The sequence below is a fragment of the Halichoerus grypus genome, chromosome 1, assembly GCF_964656455.1.
Source record: "Halichoerus grypus chromosome 1, mHalGry1.hap1.1, whole genome shotgun sequence".
Lineage (NCBI taxonomy): Eukaryota > Metazoa > Chordata > Mammalia > Carnivora > Phocidae > Halichoerus > Halichoerus grypus.
The window spans coordinates 12,029,062-12,047,969 of NC_135712.1; the positions used below are offsets into that span (position 1 = coordinate 12,029,062).

General features: G+C 37.1%; 1 protein-coding gene across 8 annotated transcripts in view; it reads left to right on the forward strand.

The window, feature by feature from the left end:
- CRYZL1 (crystallin zeta like 1) overlaps positions 1-18,908 on the forward strand; it is a 38,032-nt gene that overhangs the window by 13,847 nt on the left and 5,277 nt on the right. For 6 of the 8 annotated variants that reach the window (XM_036087498.2, XM_036087503.2, XM_036087502.2 and 3 more), the window contains 6 exons: positions 985-1,057; positions 3,896-3,940; positions 5,132-5,200; positions 14,153-14,286; positions 15,297-15,408; positions 18,505-18,603. In XM_036087498.2, the coding sequence (XP_035943391.1) occupies positions 985-1,057; positions 3,896-3,940; positions 5,132-5,200; positions 14,153-14,286; positions 15,297-15,408; positions 18,505-18,603 (532 nt within the window). The remainder of the gene's footprint in view (positions 1-984; positions 1,058-3,895; positions 3,941-5,131; positions 5,201-14,152; positions 14,287-15,296; positions 15,409-18,504; positions 18,604-18,908) is intronic. The other 2 variants (XM_036087504.2, XM_078077613.1) reach the window with 1 other exon arrangement.

The window sequence follows — 18,908 nt, forward strand, 5'->3', positions numbered from 1 at the left end:
CTATATCTTTAAATATGCCTAGCATCTCTAGTATTATTATAAAAGCATAAATTGCAGGAACTTAAACTACAGGTTTATGTACACTCTGCCACTTTAAAAGTCAAGTACCTAAATGGTTCAGAACCCAACAAAATACTTACCTCTTAAAAAATAATTTATCCTTGGGGCACCTGGGCAGCACAGTCGGGTGGGCATCTGACTCGGTTTCAGCTCAGGTCGTGATCTCAGGGTTGTGAGATCAAGCCCCTCGTTGGGCTCCATGCTCAGCACAGAGTCTGCTTGAGATTCTTTTCCTCTCCCTCTGCCCCCCCCCAAAAAAATAAATAAATCTTTAAAAAATAATAACCTATTCTTTAAAAAAAGAAACTCCAATCTGAAATTATATGGCAGTTTCCCTTATGTTATATCCATCCCTTTTTCCCACCCGCCCCTTACCTAAGACTTGTGAGAAATGCTCAGATGGTGTCCAAAGATGTTGGAATGGAGAACCTTTTCTTCTCACTGGCTACATCTCCTTTATTCAACAGTGTCCTCTCCAAATTCCCTTCGCCCCACCAGAATGAAGTGACTGGTAAAAAGTATTTAGTCAACCAAGAAGAGTTTTGGCCATAATTTCCCTTCATACTTGGCAAGTAAAAATGCTAAACAAAGGATGTTAATGGTGATTTGAATAATAATATCCATACATAAATTCTACAGATCAACTAATTACTTAGCAAACTCTTGGTTTCCTACTATAGAGAGAAACTTATTTTGTGAAGTTGTTTGGTTTCCTACTATAGAGAGAAACTTATTTTGTGAAGTTATTTGCTTTGTCTTTATTATTTCCTACAATAGAGAGAAACTTATTTTGTGAAGTTATTAACTCCAAAAATTAAGTCATATTTGCTTTTTCTGTGGTCTGATTTTTGCTCTTGCTTTCCTTATGTATGAGAAAAGGCCAGGATTTATTCTTAACAATAAACAGTCTTTGTCATGATTTAGCTTCTGGCAGAAATGAAGATGGAGAAAGATTTCTTTCCTGTTGGGAGAGAAATTGCTGGAATTGTGTTAGATGGTAAGTTTATAGATGTAAATATCTGCACTTATTTTCAAAGATGAATGAATTAAATGGTAGCTAATTGGTTTACCAGTACATAAAATTATGTACATAATTATAAAGAAATGTTTCCCTTTTTTACTTAAAAAGAAAAGTGGAACTTAATTGGTATTTTTTTAATTTTTATTTATGTATTTTTTAATTGGTGTTTTATAATTAAAAAAGAAGCTTATTAGAGTTTAATAAATATTTGGGGATTATATGTTTAAATCCATGAATAATCATATTCAATGGAATGACCAATGTTGTTCTTTTTATAATGTTTACAAACCATAAATTACTTGTGTAGGTTGGCTTTGGGCCAAAATATATAATAGTAACTACATTCACATTCAGTTTTTTAAGTTTGCCTAAAATTGAGCATTTAAAAGCAGTCTGCTCATGCAAAAATGGGTTCTGGAGAGAAATAAGCAGTAAAGATTTTATGATTGCCTTAAATCAAAAAAAAATTTATAAGTTTTATTTAGTAAATAGTGGTCTTAACTTGCAAGACAGTAATCCTAAGTATTTGAGATAATTTGTTTCTAAATAGACCTACTTTTCATATTCATTGCTAATAGGTAGTTCATGATCAATCAGTACGTTTGCTCTTTCTGCGTATGTGAATGAATGAGTATGTAATATAAGTTAGACTGAGTTTTACCTGTGATTTTAATCTGTAATATATTTGACTCTTAATTTCATTTCTTCTTTCTTCTGCTCAGACTGTAGGAAAATAAAAATAAGGATTCTAATCTCCAGAACATGATCATTGTCCTGTCATTTAATTCATTCATTCATTTATACCACATTTAGTGAGCATTTGCTAAGTGCTTGGAATATTAAATGAGACAAGAGTCCCTGCCCTCAATGAATTTACTATCTAGGGGAAAGACAGATACATCCACATGAGCAGATAATTATGAAAGCTCAGAAAAGAGCTACCCAGCCCGGCCAGAAGAAACAGGAAAGACTTCTTGGGTACATTAACCAGACACTAAGGAGGAGAATCATACTCAGCACAGAGGATATCATGAACAAAGACAGGAGCAAGTAATAATGTGATATATTATAAGAATTACAGAGTTTGGTGTTGCCAGAGCAAAAGGAAGGTTCTGGGCAGGAGTCAGGGGCAAGATACTTGACAGCAGAGAAACATTTTGACAAGAAAATTCTCCTTTAAAAATAGCAGAATAAAAGGTAACAAACAAAATATTTTAATAATATGAACACTGATTCCTTACCTCCAAAATATGAGGCAGGAGGGTAGACAAGGGCCAGAGCCATATGAGCCTCATATGTCATATTGTGTTTTAGGGAAGATTATTGGTGTGGCCATATGAAGGGTACTTTTGAGGCTGTAGGCAAGAGGACTGGTTGAGTCATAGACTAACAGGCAAGAGATGACAAAGTCCATAACCTAGATAGTGATGGCAGAGGTGTGTGTGGAGGAAATACTGGGGAAGTAAAGTCAGCAGGACTGAATAATTAACGAACAGGAGAATAAAAGCAGGTTTAAGAGCCAGGAGTGATTTACCCGATTCTGGTTAAGATATGAATTGGTGCCACTATTTGAGAAGGGAAAAGGATCTGATTCGGAGGAAGATGGTGAGTTTAGATTTATACTTGTTGAGTTCAAGGTACTTAAGTGACATCTCACTGGAGACGTCTATCAAGCAATTGTGTGAGTTTAAACTCAAAGGTAAGAGAGTTCCTGCTAGAAATGTATATATTTGAGAGTTGTCCGCATGTCATTTGTATTTGAAATCAGAGTTGATGAGCCCACTCAGGGAGAGAGTAGAAATGGAGGAGGCCACTCTTTGGAGGACAACTGAAAGGAGTGTGAAGGTAGCCAACTGAAAAGGATCAGAATGATCCCAGGAAGACCGGGATCAACAGCTGAAGGGAAAAGGAAAAGTACAGTGCATCAGAAGCCAAAAATATTGGGGGATGATGGCGCAGGAGGGATCCCAAGAAAGAGCAAACTGTGAAAAGAAGATTTGAAAGTAGGAATATCAAACTTAGAGTTGCTTACAGAGTACCAACAAGCTCTGGAACCATCTTGCCCATCGCCAGCCAAAGAGGCCACTTCCAGATTCACAGCTTCCTTCTTCCTTATTGTGTTACCTTAGTTTCATTGTCTGTTAACTAGGAATAATAATACCTACGTCATGGGTTAAATGTGATGAAGATCAAATGTGATACTGCAAGTAGGCATTCAGCAATGTTTGGGTTTTTCCTTTCCTTTCTTCTTGTTACTATTTAAACAAAAATATTCTAAAGAATTGGCTGATGGTAGAGGCTCTTTCTCTGTGTGTGCAGAGAAAATGTAACTATCATTTCTGTCTAGTTCCAAGATCTTGACACCGGTCTGAATTTATTTCTAATAATCTCAAATCAAAGTAATTCTATGCATGACTCATACCAGAATCTGCCATTGTATGTCTGAGATTCTGTACCTAAAATAATGATAGGAGATTGGGCTCGCCACAGGAGGGGTGGAAAGCAGTGTAATTATCATAAGAGCTGCAGAGTGGATTATTTTCCTTTATTCTTTCATTCCTAGCTAAATAGACATACTCCTCTGTGGTGTCAACAGCCACATGGCCCAGATTTTCTGGAGAATTGTGTGCAGAATCCAGATTTGAAGTGTCCTACAGTCTTTATTATTGACCATCAAAACATCCTAAAAGTTCTTGGCCTTTTCTCTGAGTTAGTGACTTTTTTTATAAACCCATGGATTTATTTTAATAGTTAAGTAAGGGTGGTATTTGATAACCTCACAATACAAATTGTTAATTTTCTCCCCTCTTTAAGTTGGAAGCAAGGTATCGTTCTTTCAACCAGATGATGAAGTCGTCGGTAAGTTATGATTTACAATCCTATTGCAAGTAATCCGTTTTACTGTCATCTCTTCTTTTTCTAAGACAACTATTAATGTTTATTGTATTATTGTATGCTTTGTATAGGATACATGTATCCTGATTTTTAAAATTTGCTCACAAATATCCACTGATGAAGAAAATTGGGAGTTTAATCTCAATAGCAGAATATTTAAAACTTTCATAGATAGAAGGATGACCATAGTTGTTACTGTGGTTGGTGCAGCCCTTTCCTGACAGGACCCCAGTCTCTGACTAGACTGCAGATTCTGGAAAACACAGTCACAGGTCACCTGCTTGAAGACCACCGACTGACTTGGCTATGTGGAGTCTCCGCTCTCCGTATCCAGCTTGCATTTCACGGAGCTGTTCCCTCACTACACTCATAAAACCAAAAGTTTACTGGAAACCCTTAGTTTATTGGTTATTTTAAAAATCCATAGTGAATACTATTCTGCAAATACATATACTTATACTATCATATCCTAAACAGTCACACGAACATAAAATATGACTTTAGTAGTAGTCTTGAAAATTACCATTTCTATATGGAAAATACTCATAGGAAGATACTCACTTAAATTTAGAAAATATTTAACTTTGTGGAATACTTGAAGTCATTAAGAACAGATTTGTAAGAAGGTTTTCACCAGTTTTTTATGGGATTGCCTTCGACTCATGTGTTTTTTGGGGGGAATTTATTATTTCTTTCTTTTTTATTCATCCAAGAAGTCAATGACACTGTGTTACTCAAGAGACCGAAAATAAAATCAGACCAGCATAGAGGAAAATGGGATTTTACTGGAAACATCTTATAGAACCAAACTGTGGGAAGGTAGCTGTGCATCAGGGACAATTTACTGAGGAGCCCAGGTGCCCCCAAGACTCTGACTTGACTCTCTACATTGGACACCATCTTTACCATCACTGAGAAGTGACAGAAGAGGGAGAAAAAGAAATACAATACAGGCGATAGAGCATTCATGACAGAAAATGAACAGTCCACTTCCCTTCCATACTTCTGAGGTCTCTCCGTTCCCCACACTAGTAATTACTGCAATCCTCCTCAAAACTCTAGTGAACAAAATGTAGACCAATACTTACCGACATCTCATTAGGAATGAATTCATTATGGGATTGTTTCTCTTAAGTTTCTCCTGTTAATTTCCAGGAATTCTGCCCCTGGATTCTGAAGACCCTGGACTTTGTGAAGTTGTTAGAGTGCACGAGCATTACTTGGGTACGTGCCAGTCTTTTGCAGCTCATGTAAGTCTTGCATCATTGATGTGTGTGGTGTTTAGTAACATCGCAATGTTTTTGCATCTACCTTATGTAATAAATAACTGTTGGCTGGTCACCTGAACACTGCTAGCTTATATTTAGTATCCATAAAATTAATATTCAGACCAAACAGCATATAGACCTTTAAGTTTCACTTATACTGAAGTGGTAAGAGGTTTAAAAAGTGGTTTCTTTCTTGGCTCTGAGATCATATCCCTAATAGAATTTTTTTAAAATTGAAGGATAGTTGGCATACAATGTTACATTAGTTTCAGGTGGAGAATTTTCTTTTTTACTTCTTATTCTTGGTTATTAGTTGAAACTAAAAATATAAAATCTAGATAAAATGTGTAGAGTCTGAGACAGGAAAGAGTCAAGAACACTTGTCTTTGGTTTCTTTTTTTTTTTTTTTTTTTTTTCAAGATTTTTTTTATTTATTTATTTGAGAGAGAGAGAATGAGAGAGAGCACATGAGAGGGGGGAGGGTCAGAGGGAGAAGCAGACTCCCTGCCGAGCAGGGAGCCCGATGCGGGACTCGATCCAGGGACTCCAGGATCATGACCCGAGCCGAAGGCAGTCGCTTAACCAACTGAGCCACCCAGGCGCCCTTGTCTTTGGTTTCTATTGCTAGTATATTTTGACCAGTTTAGTTTAACTGAAATATTATTTTTTTAATTTTTCCTACAGTAATTCACTTCTTGACTATTTAAAATAAAATAAACACACACACACACACTTTAGGAAACCATAGTGAAAAGATGCTGCATCTCCTTAGTAATCAGGGAAAGGCAAATTAAAACCACTTCAGGATACTGTTAAGCATCCACATGATTGACAAAATTTTATAAAGTCTAACCATCCCAAGTGTCGGCAAGGATGTGAAGCAATGGAACCTTTTATGCACCAGGAGTGTAAATTGATACAAATGCTTTAGAAAAGGGGGCACCTGGTTGGCTCAGTCCATACAGCATTTGACTCTTGATCTCAGGATTGTAAGTTCGAGCCCCAGGTTGGGTGTAGAGATTACTTAAAGATAAATAAATAGGGGCACCTGGGTGTTTCATTCATTAAGCATCTGCCTTCAGCTCAGGTCATGATCCCAGGGTCCTGGGATTGAATCCTGCATCAGGCTCCCTGCTCAGCAGGAAGCCTGCTTCTCCCTCTTCCACTCCCCCTGCTTGTGTTCCCTCTCTTGCTGTGTCTCTTTCTGTCAAATAAATAAATAAATAAATCTTTTTTTTAAAAAGATAAATAAATAAAATCTTAAAAAAATAAAAAGATAATTTAGCATTATCTAAATAAAGGTAATGATGTATATACCCCAGACCTAATAATTCTACTGGTAATTTTGTACTTCCCATAAACTCAATGTGGACCAGTAGATAAGCACAAGAGTTCCTAATACCATGGTTTATAACTGTGGAATAATAATGGAAACAACCTAAATAAATGTTCTTCACCAGGAAAATGGATAACTAAAGACATTCCTAGATTGTAATTCAACTGGCAGTGAAAATCAATAAATAACAGCCAAACATATCAAGATGGACGAATCTCATAAACTATTGAGTAAAGAAAGCAAGCTGCAGAATACAATGTGATACCATGTATTTCTATAAAGTTCAAAAACATACAAAATTAAGCATATCTTATTTAAGGATATAAAGAGAACAGGGATGAAAAGTCAGGTGTAGGCTTACCTTTGAGGGGCAGAAGAAGAGGATGTGATCAGAGTGGATCCACAGGACTCTGGTGGTGGTACTAGTCAGCTGTTTCTTATGCTAGGATTGATGTTATTCTTCATACCTTATCAATAGGTCAACAGGTACTTTTTTGTATTCTTGAACTGTTTCATTAAAATTTTTCCTGAGGGGCGCCTGGGTGGCTCAGTCATTAAGCGTCTGCCTTCGGCTCAGGTCATGACCCCAGGGTCCTGGGATCGAGCCCCGCATCGGGCTCCCTGCTCTGCGGGAAGCCTACTTCTCCCTCTCCCACTCCCCCTGCTTGTGTTCCCTCTCTCGCTGTGTCTGTCTCTGTCAAATAAATAAAATCTTTAATAAAATAAAATAAAATAAAATTTTTCCTGAGTTTATTCTTAAATGATACAATCCCTAATCAGATTTTGTGGTAACAGAAAACCAAATTGGATTTTGGACTATTAAAAATAGTTAAGTTATACATTTGAGTCTATACAGTAATTTGAACTAGGCTAGCAAATCTGTGGCATTTTATTTCTAAAATTGCAAACTGTAAATAGTTTTATTTAACTTAATGACTATGTCTAATATTCCCAAGTAATACTATATTATCCTATTAAAAATTAATTTCAGGGGCGTCTGGCTGGCTCAGTCGGTAGAGCATGCAACTCTTGATCTTGGGGTAATGAGTTTGAGGCCCATGTTGGGGCTAGAGTTTACTTAAAATTAATTTCAAAAGGCATTTTTCTGGAAATCTGAGGCCTGTGTATATTAAACCTAGATACAGAGCCAAGTATGTGTCTTCTTTTGAAAGATAAAGCTCATTTTCAAATACAATGCTATAAAAGTCTTTTATCCATAGCTGTTTTGATATTATATATACAGTTTGAAAATTGAGGACTACCACTGGCTTTTTTACACGCAACTATACTATTTTTGACCCCAGAATTTCCTTGAGCCTTATTTCACCTATTCTTTTGAGAACCTTACAACTATGGAGTCAATTAAAACCTTTCATTTGGATTCCCAGGCTTGAGTTGTGACTAAGTCCCCTAAACTAAATTGTTGTAGAAAGTTAACTATTGAAAAAACAATAAAAACAACAAAACAACAAAAAAAGGCCCATTCTTCTTTTCTCTCTTTTTTTCCTCCAAGATTTGGCATGATTTATACATATTTCCATCATGTATTTATATTTATACACATTTATTTAATAAAATAAATACCTCAGCTTCATTGAGATATAATTTACATACCACAGAGCTCACCTTTGTAAACCACACAATTCAGTCAGTTTTAGTATATTCACAAAGTTGATTGACTCTTATCACTAATTTTAGAACATTTCATCACTCCAAAAAGAACTTCCATTCCCACTGACAATTATTCTCCATTTTCCCTCCCAACTTCTCAAAATGAATATACTTTCTATTGATTTGCTTATTCTGGACATTTCATATACATTAATCTTGTAACATGTGTTCTTTTGTAATTGTCTTAATTCATTTAGGTCATGTTTTCAAAGTTCATGCATTGTGTAGCATCTATCTATATTTCATTCCTTTCAATGGTTGAATAATACTCTATTGTATGAGCATACCACATTTTGTTTATCCATTCATCTATGATTAAATAGCAAGGTTGTTTCCACTTTTTTTGGCTATTATGAATAATGCTAATCGGAACATTTGTGTATAAATTTTTGTGTGGATATATGTTTTCATTTCTCTTGGGTATAGACCTAGGAATAGAATTATTGAATCATATAATAACTCTACATTTAATAGTTTGAGAACCTGACAAACCATTTTCAAAATGGCTGCAACATTTTATAATTCCACTAACAATGAATGAGGGTCCCAATTGCTCCTCATCCTCACTACCACTTGTTATTTTTCTGCCTTTTTAATTTTAAGTATGCTAGAAGTGATATCGTGTTGTGGTTTTGATTTGTATTTCCCTAATGACTAATGATGCTGAAAAATTTTCATACTTATTGGACATTTGAATATCTTCTTTGGAGAAATTTCTATTCAGATCCTGTGCCCAGTTTTTAAATTGGGTTTTCTTTTTTATTGGTAAATTGTAAGAGTTCCTTATATATTCTAGATAGAAGTTGCTTTTCAGTTATAATGACTGTAAATATTTTCTACCATTCTAAAGGTTGCCATTTCATTTTCTTATGGTGTCCTTTAAAGCCGTTTTTAAAATATTGGTGGAATCCAGGTTATTCATATTTTCTTTTGCCCGTTGTGCTTTTAGTATTATTTCTAAGAACCCATTGCCTAAGCTGAGTTTCCAAATATTTACACCTATGATTTCTTCTAAGAATTTTATATATTTAGCTCTTACGTTTACTTCTGTGATCCACTTTGAGTTAATTTTTGTGTATGGTATGAAATAAAGGTCTAACTTTGTTCTTTTTTTGCATGTAGATATCTAGTGTCCCAGAAACATTTGTTGAAAAGACTCTTCTATACACACTGAATTGTTTTAACACTGTTGTTCAAAATCACTGACCAGGGATGCCTGGGCGGCTCAGTTGGTTAAGCAACTGCCTCCGGCTCAGGTCATGATCCCAGGGTCCTGGGATCGAGCCCCGCATCAGGCTCCCTGCTTGGCGAGAACCTGCTTCTCCCTCCCTCTGCCTGTCACTCGGCCTGCTTGTGCTCTCTGTCTCTCTGTCAAATAAATAAATAAAATCTTAAAAACAAAAAAAAACAAAATCAACTGACCATAGATGTATAGATTTATTTTTGGACTCAATCCTATTCGACTGATCTATATATCTATTTTTATGCCAGTCAAAATGGCCTTGATTACGGTAGCTTTGGAATAAGTTTGTTTTTCTTTTTTTAACATTTAAATTCAATTAATTAACATATGATTATTATTAGTTTCAGAGGAAGAGTTCAGTGATTCATCAGTCTTATATAATACCCAGTGCTCAGTACATCACATGCCCTCCTTAATGTCCATCACCCAGTTACCCTACGTCCCCTCCCCTCCCTGCCAGCAACCCTCAATTTGTTTCCTATGATTAAGAGTCTCTTATGGTTTGTCTCCTTCTCTGATTTCGTCTTGTTTTATTTTTCCCTCCCTTCCCCTATGATCCTATTTTGTTTCTTAAATTCCACATATGAGTGAGATCACATGATAATTGTCTTTCCCTGATTGACTTATTTTGCTTAGCATAATACCCTCTAGTTCCATCCACATTGTTGAAAATGGCAAAATTTCATTTTTTGATTGCTGAATAGTATTCCATTGTGTATATATATACCACATCTTCTTTATCCATTCATCTGTCAGTGGACATCTGGGCTCTTTCCATAGTTTGGCTATTGTAGACATTGCTGCTGTAAACATTGGGGTGCAGGTACCCCTTTGGGATCACTACATTTGTATCTTTGGGGTATATACCTATAAAGAACTTATCAAACTCAACACCCAAAGAACAAATAATCCCATCAAGAAATGGGCAGAAGGTATAAACAGACATTTCTCCAGAGAAGACATACAAATGGCCAACAGACACATGAAAAAATACTCAACATCACTCGGCATCAGAGAAATACAAATCAAAACCACACTGAGATACCACGTCACACCAGTCAGAATGGCTAAAATTAACAAGTCAGGAAACGACAGATGTTGGCAAGGATGTAGAGACAGATGTTGGCAAGGATGGTGGGAATGCAAGCTGGTACAGCCACTCTGGAAAACATGGAGATTCCTTAAAATGTTGAAAATAGGGGCACCTAGGTGGCTCAGCTGGCTAAGCGTCTGCCTTCAGCTCAGGTCATGATCTCAGAGTCCTGGGACTGAGCCCTGTGTTGGGCTCCCTGCTCAGTGGCGAGCCTGCTTCTCCCTCTCCCTCTGCCCCTCCACCTGCCCACTTGTGCTCTCTTTCTCTCAAATAAATAAATAAAATCTTAAAAAAAAAAAAAAAAGTTGAAAAAAGAGCTACCCTACAACCCAACAAAAAAGACCCATTCTTTCAGGTGTTACTGAATACTGGAGATTTATGAATTGGACCAGAAGGAAAAAAGCAAATTGGAACATCAGTTTCCTAGCTATAAAGGTTAAGCTAAGACAAGCAAACCACACAAATGACTTTTTATTTTCCTACAAATCAGGAGGATTGTAGTCCAAAATCCATTAACATATAGAAAGAAAACAATTCCAGATACTCCTTGAGAAAAAAAAAATACCGTAAAATGTTTCTTTAAAAGAGGAACTTGAAGAATGGCCACTTACTGTGACCACTTGCCTTTGGGCAAGACACTGGGCACATTCAAACTAGATAGCCTCTGTTGCAGCTCCAGCATTTTGTAAATGAGGAAATGATTTCAGTATGTTCCCTGAAGATTTGCAGAAGGAAATATTCAGTTTAGCACAACTATATTTTAGTTTATTTAATTTATTAATTCTTCAGTGATTTTTTTTAAATGAAAATTGAACACTCAGTCACCTTCAGATAAGTCTGTTCTTTTACCAAACCAAAGAATTAGGTTCCAGACAACTTCCCCAAAAATGTCTTATTAATCCTGCTACAGTATATTAAAGATAAAGTTAAGAAGTTGAGTAAATTGGTTCTTTTGTGCTTTCAGTTCTTAAGCCATTTAGGTCAAACATAAAAATAATTTTTTCATTCAAAATTTCATACACATTTCAGCATTATTTTTTTGAACCTAAGGTAGAAAGAATTAAAATTCTAATTCTTGGGTTTGATATGCTGTTATTATGATCCCTACCGGCCCTTTTATTTATATTTTTAGTTTTTTATAACATAATAAACACTTGTTGACCACCTAACATAAAAGCAGGGATCTCAACATTAAACCACATGTTACCATGCAGTGTTAGAACCTTTGATATCTAAATGTAGTTTTACTACTTTTAGCTTTTTTTAAAGGACTATATGTTTGTTTTTTTTCTTTTCTTTTTAAGATTGATTGATTTATTTTAGAGAGGGGGGAGGGGCAGAGGGAACAAGAAAATCCTGAAGCAGACTCTGCTGAGCATGGACCCAAATGCAGGCCTCGATCTCACGACCCCAAGATCACCACCTGAGCCGAAACCAAGAGTTGGACGCTTAACCAACTGTGCCACCCGGGCGCCCCTACGTGTTGATTTCTTAATGAAAATATAGGTAGTCCCAATTCTTACAACGGAAGATGTTTCCGCCAAAATATAAGTAAACTGTAGGTAACTTGAGTGTGCACTGCTAGAGTAGATGTGCTTTAGAATCAGACATTCAAATTTATTAGCTATGTGACCCCAGACTGATTACCCTGAGCTGCATTTTATAATCAAGAAAATTGGGAGAAGAGGTATCTTAAAGAATTTGGTAAGGAATAAAGTACCATGTGTGAGTGATCACCTGGTGCTCTATTTTAAAGGCCTTGCTTGTCTGAACCTTTTCACCATCTGTGCATGGGAGCTCTCTCCCCCTCTAGATGGCGCTAGTTAGTTGGTATGTGCAACGACTGTGCTGCACCGTCTCAGCTTCAGAGGGAAAATATTTGAAAGAGCTGGTCAAGACTACGAAAGTGTTATAAAGTTGGTTTTAGGTAAAACGAGAAAGGATCGCTTTTACTGGGAAAAAAATCACATTTGGTGTACAAAATAAAAACCTAAAAATTAAAGAATTAAACGTATTAAGGAATAGCTTAATGGTCAGATAGAGCTCTTTAAGCTATATTAGGAGTTTGCATTTTGTTTCAAGTGCAGTGGAAAGCCATTGATGAACTGAGCCAACATCAAGAGTCAGACAGTCGACTGGGACACCCAGGCGCCCCGCCATTGAACCTTAAACAGAGAAGTGTTAGCATGTTTATATATGTTTTTAAAGATCATTCTGGGGGCACCTGGGTGGCTCCGTCGATTAAATGTCCGACTCTTGATCTCAACTCAGGTCTCGATCTCAGGGACGTAAGTTCAAACCCCGCATTGGGCTCCATCCGGGGCATGGCACCTACGTAAAGAAAGATCATTCCAAGACTTCCGTTTTCAAAAAACACCATTAGAGAGATTGAAAAGAGATGACATAAAGTTGAAAATAATATATATAACACATAAACAAGTAATTCATCTAGAATATATTTTTTAATTCCTATAAATCAATAAGAAAAAGACAACAGAAAAATTGATAAAGACTTGAACATTCATTTCACAAAAGGAATTCCAGATGGCCAGCAAACACAGAAAGGTGCTCAACATTAGCAGTCGTGAGGGAAAAGCGAGTTAAAATCATAGTAAGAAACCATTACACACCCAAATGATTGATAAGAATGTATAATCGTGCCAGGGGTTGACAAGGATGTTCACAGTAAAAGGAGCTCTGTTACACAGCTATGGGAGAGTGAATTCAGACAGCCACTTCGGGAACATGTAGTCAAGTCAAAGGTTGCATACCTGCGACCTGGGATTTCCATTCACAAGTACTGTCCTAGAGAAAACCTATGTGACAGCATAACACCATCTTTCATATATAAGAGAGCATTTTTAGCAGCATTGTTTATAACTGCCACAAACTGAACACAACACCCATCCTCCTCAACTGGAGAGTGCCTCACCAAACGGAAGTGTTCTCACATAGTGGAATGCCATGAAACACCTGAAAAAGGAAAGCACTACAGTCACGTTTCCAAAAACGGGTGTGTCTTAAAAACAATGTTGAAGGAAAAAAAGCAAGATAGAAAAGAGTGCATATGGTATGACTCCATTTAGATAAAGTTCCAAAACAGGCAAAACTCAATTACATTGTTTAGGAATGCATCCGTGGGTCATAAACGATGAAGGTGAACAGGAACTGAAGTTAGCGTGGTGGCGACCTCTGGTGGCAGAGACGAGGCTGGGGGGGTGTGGGCCGTGCGCTCTCCGTCTTGACCAGGATGGAGATTACTTGTCTATTTGCTTTGTATTTATCCACCCATCTGTACTTATGTTCCATGTACTTTTCTGCATGTGCTTTATTTCACAGTATAAAGTTTAAAAAATGCACACACGCAGCCGGCTCCTATGCTGAGGGTGCATTATGCGTGGGCGAGAATGGAACTAGGGAAACCAAAATATAGGCGAAAGATGTAATAGGAGTAGTGGCTTGGACCAGGGCCACGGTGGGAGCAGAGACGGTGAGAGAGACAGATCCAGGAGGCAGGACTAACAGGACTTGCTAATTGGTTGCTCCCTCTTGTTCTTTGTGACAGTTCACAAACCAGAAAAAGTTACATGGACCGAAGCCTCTGGAACCATTCGGGATGGAGTACGAGCCTATACAGCTCTGCATTATCTTTCTCATCTCTCTCCTGGAAAATCAGTCCTGATCATGGATGGAGCAAGTGTAGGTGCTAATAGTGCTGCTAAGACACGGATCAAAATCCAGTAAACTTAGGAAATAGGCCATCCATTTGCTAATGTAATTCTTTACCAATAGCTTGTTCACTGCCCATTTTGTTAAAATATAAAATGGGCAGCTTTTATTAATAGGAGATAAAAATTAGACATAAGTGTATTTAGTTTCTATTACTTTGAATCTGCTAGTACATTAAAAAAGCAGACAAGCCGTGTTTTTATGCCTGATACACAAAGCCTGAAATAGCTCATGAAATCTTTGAGGCAATGCCCCAAAACTCCCTACCAATTTTGTGTATCCCTCACACTTACACCTACATTGATAAGATGTACATTTATAGACAGGTCACATAAGATTAAAAATGTGCTGTTGTCAACACATTACATGTATCAGCAAAAAAATAGTTCAAGACACTAAAAATATGTAAAAATAGATTATAATCTAAAAATGTTAAAAAACTTGGGGTGAATTTTTGTACCTTTATTTTCTATCTGGCTGTTGATGAAAATGCTTTTATCCCCTGTTTTTCTTTGCAAAAAAGGCAGAACTGTCTTTGGCATTGGCTTCAACCTGATATCCAGCATCACGATAGAAGTGTTTCCCAAATTTACCCCTCAGGTCAGCAGAAGGATGGAGCTTTTGAGAGTGCTTTGATCTTTAAAAAGAGATAGCTAGACTCATACATGTACGTGAAATTAGCTTAGAACATCATGCTGACAAGGCCCTTAAAAGCCCATTTTTCTCTTACTGAGGCCAAGTTTCTGAATGCGGCCCTCCATCTTGAAATTATGTGCAATGCTCAGACTGGGTGAGAGCATGTGGCACACACACCTTTTCTGCCACCGCTTCTGAAGAAGAAAGTCAGTCAAATGTCTCAACCTTGTCCATATTTTTTTTCCTTTTCTATCAGATAGTATTTAAAAATATGCTAAAGTAGCAAGTTAGACATGGCCTCTGCCTTCTATCTGTGAACGCATTGTGTATTTTTTTCTACACAGGCACTTGGTATGATAGCTATTCAGTTAGCACACCACAGAGGAGCCAAAGTGATTTCAACAGCAGGTAGCCTCGAAGACAAGCAAAGCCTCGAAAGACTTAGGCCTTCTATAGGTGGGTAATACTACTCAACACAGACTTTACAACAGAAAATTTTGAAGAGATTTCACCTTAAAGACTATACTCGTAAAAGTGCAAAATCCCAAATGAAAGTCACTGTTAAAATGCACTTAGTATCCATGCTAAGTCCAAGTTTACCTAAGTGATAGTTTTAATTTTTATTCTTTTTAAACCTACATCTCTCAATGTTTTTTCTTTTTTGCCCCGCTGTCATCAACTTACCCAAGTTTGAATTAGCTGTACTTTGACATAGTTTAACAATACCTCTTTGGTTTTATTTTATTACCTTTTTGGTTTTATTCAATAAATCAATATATGTTTGCATTACTCTGTAGGTCTCTCAACATCTTTTATTCAGTGATATACCTCTAAAGTTGTCTGTTTTCTGTGATATGCTAGGAAGGAAGATGATCCACTTAAAAAACACAGGTCAGATATATGATGAACAGGATATGGTGGAGACTGGGGAGCTCTTGAAAAGATTGAACCTAAGGACCTAAATGTGAGACCTGAAGCTATAAAAATCCTAGAAGAGAGCATAGGCAGTAATTTCTCTGACATCAGCTCTAGCAACTTTTTCTAGGTGTGTCTCCTGAGGCAAGGGAAATAAAAGCAAAAATAAACTATTGGGCCTACATCAAAATAAAAAATTTCTGCACAGCAGAGGAGACAATCAACAAAACTAAAAGACAGCCTACTGAATAAGAGAAGATACTTGCAAATGACATCTCTGATAAAGGGTTAGTATCCAGAATACATAAAGAACTTATACAACTCAACACTCAGAAAACAAATAATCCAACTAAAAATGGGTAGAAGACATGAACAGGTATTTCTCCAAAGAAGAAATACAGATGGCCAACAGACACATGAAAAGATGCTCGACATCACTCATCATCAAGGAAATGCAAATCAAAACTACAGTGAGATATCCTCTCACACCTGTCATATGGCTAAAATAAAAAAGACAAGAAGCAACAAGTGTTGGAGAGGATGTGGAGAAATAGGAACCCTCATACACTATTGGTGGGAATGCAGCCACTGTGGAAAACAGTATGGAGATTCCTCAAAAAGTTAAAAATGGAACTACCCTATGATTGAGTAATCACACTACTGGGTATTTACCCAAAAAATATAAAACAGTAATTCAGAGGGATACATGCACCCCTTTGTTTATTGCAGCATTAATATTTACAATAGCCAAGTAACAGAAGGAGCCCAAATGTCCATCAACTGATGAATGGATAAAGAAGATGTGGCACATATATACAATGGAGTATTATTCAACCATAAAAAAGAATGAAATCTTGCCATTTGCAACAACATGGATGGAGCTAGAGAGTATAAAGCTAAGCAAAATAAGTCAGAGAAAGAAATACCACATGATTTCACTCATGTGGAATTTAAGAAACAAATGCACAAAGGAAAAAAAAGACAAACCAAGAAACAGACTTTTTTTTTTTAAAGATTTTATTTATTTGACAGAAACACAGCGAGAGAGGGAACACAAGCAGGGGGAGTGGGAGAGGGAGAAGCAGGCTTCCCGCTGAGCAGGGAGCCCAATGCGGGGCTCGATCCCAGGACCCTGGGACCATGACCTGAGCCGAAGGCAGACGCTTAACAACTGAGCCACCCAGGCGCCCCAAGAAACAGACTCTTAACTGTAGAGAACAAACTGATGGTCACTGGGGCGGGGGGAAATAGGTGGGTATAACACTACGTTAACTATACTGGAATTTTTTTAATTAATAAATGCACAACAAAAAATGAAAAGATTGAACCTATCTGAACAACAACACAAGTGGAAAGGAAAAAGAAAACAGACTGAAAAAAATGACCAAGAATTGGAGAAAGAGGAATGGAGAAACTAACAGATGAAGAGAGGAGGCTGCGCCGTAGTGTAAGTGAGGGGCAGGCAGTAAGGGGAGGCAGGTTGATTGAGTGTTAGTATGAATGATCTATCCTGAAGTCCTCAGCAATCCTGTGTCAGCGAACCATGGAGCAGTATCTAGGGGCTGTAACCAGCCTGTCCAAGGAGCTACAATGAGATTGGAGTGGGATTTGAACCCAGGCCTAACATTAAAGCCCCTGTTACGTCCATTGTTACCTTATGCCTCTGGCAGAGATAACCAAAACACGAAAGAAAGGTTAAGGCAGGGACTGGAGAAAGGAAAAAAAGGAAGAGATTGGAAATGGAATGGAGGAGCGTGGAAAGCATGAACAGTATTGTTGAAGGAAGAGGTTTCTTATTGGTTAACCCTGCCCTTCCGAGGTGCTGCAGTCCCCTTTCCCTTGTGTCCTCCCCACTCCCACCCCCGCCCCCCACATCTTAGATCACTGTCGCTCTACACCACCAGTCGGAGCTGTGCTGAGAGGAATTCTCTTTTACAAGAAGATGCTAAAGCTATGAAAATGAATTATAAACATGAGTCTTCATTTGCCAGTTCAAATGCTGAGATTTTTTTTTTTTTTAATCTCATCGGCTTGTTCTATTGAGATAACACTCTAAAAGTAGTTTAGTTTTCACTAACTGCTCAAAATAATCATGTTTTTTCCTTAACCTTCAGGACTTTTCTTCATTTGGGGGAGCAAGTGGGGAAGGGAGCAGGGGGATTTCTATGACTGAAAAGGGATAAAACGGTCTGTAATAGAGAAGTACCATATCGAACAAATACATTTTTTACGTTTTAGCTCTAAACTCTATTAAATCTAAACATACTTAAGAATTTGCTTAATCTTTCAATTTATGCCTTAATATATGTGTATCTCTGTAGTTCACAGATTCTCTGTTCTGACTGTATATCTTTTACTGAAAACAGTCCTCTTTTTCAGTAGACCAGCCTTGGAATGCATCATCCACAAAATAATATTTTTATTTTATTGAATATACCAGTCCCTTCCTTTAAATTGATCCTTACCTACTATTGGGTTAGAAGAGAAAAAGTAAAATTTGGATCCAGTAATGGTTTGAACCACTCCATACGTTTCAGAGAACAGATATTTATTTGCTTTTCTTTTTCTTTTTCTCTGATTTGTTTGTGTTGATCGCATAGAGAACTATACACTTGCCTGACTTCCTGTCCTTTACAGCCCGAGTCATCGATGTATCTAATGGGAAAGCCCATGTTGCTGAAAGCTGTTTAGAAGAAACAGGAGGCCTGGGAGTAGATATTGTCCTAGATGCTGGAGGTGGGTACTTTACTAGATCAGTAGTATGTGTCATTTTTGTAGTGTGATGGGTGCATTTCAAAGAAAAAAATATATATATGTGTGTGTGTGTGTGTGTATAAAACCAGGTAATAATTATTAACATATTTATTAAATTGATGTCACGTTTTGTTTTTAACTTTTCTCTTTAAACTGGAGCTTCTTGAATCCCACTGTAAACACTGTCTGGAAGAGAGAGCATGCTTGCCTTTAAGATACAGGCATTGGAGTTGAAGTGTTTCTACACAAATGAACAAACATCATCTTCTCAGTAGGTTCCCAGATGA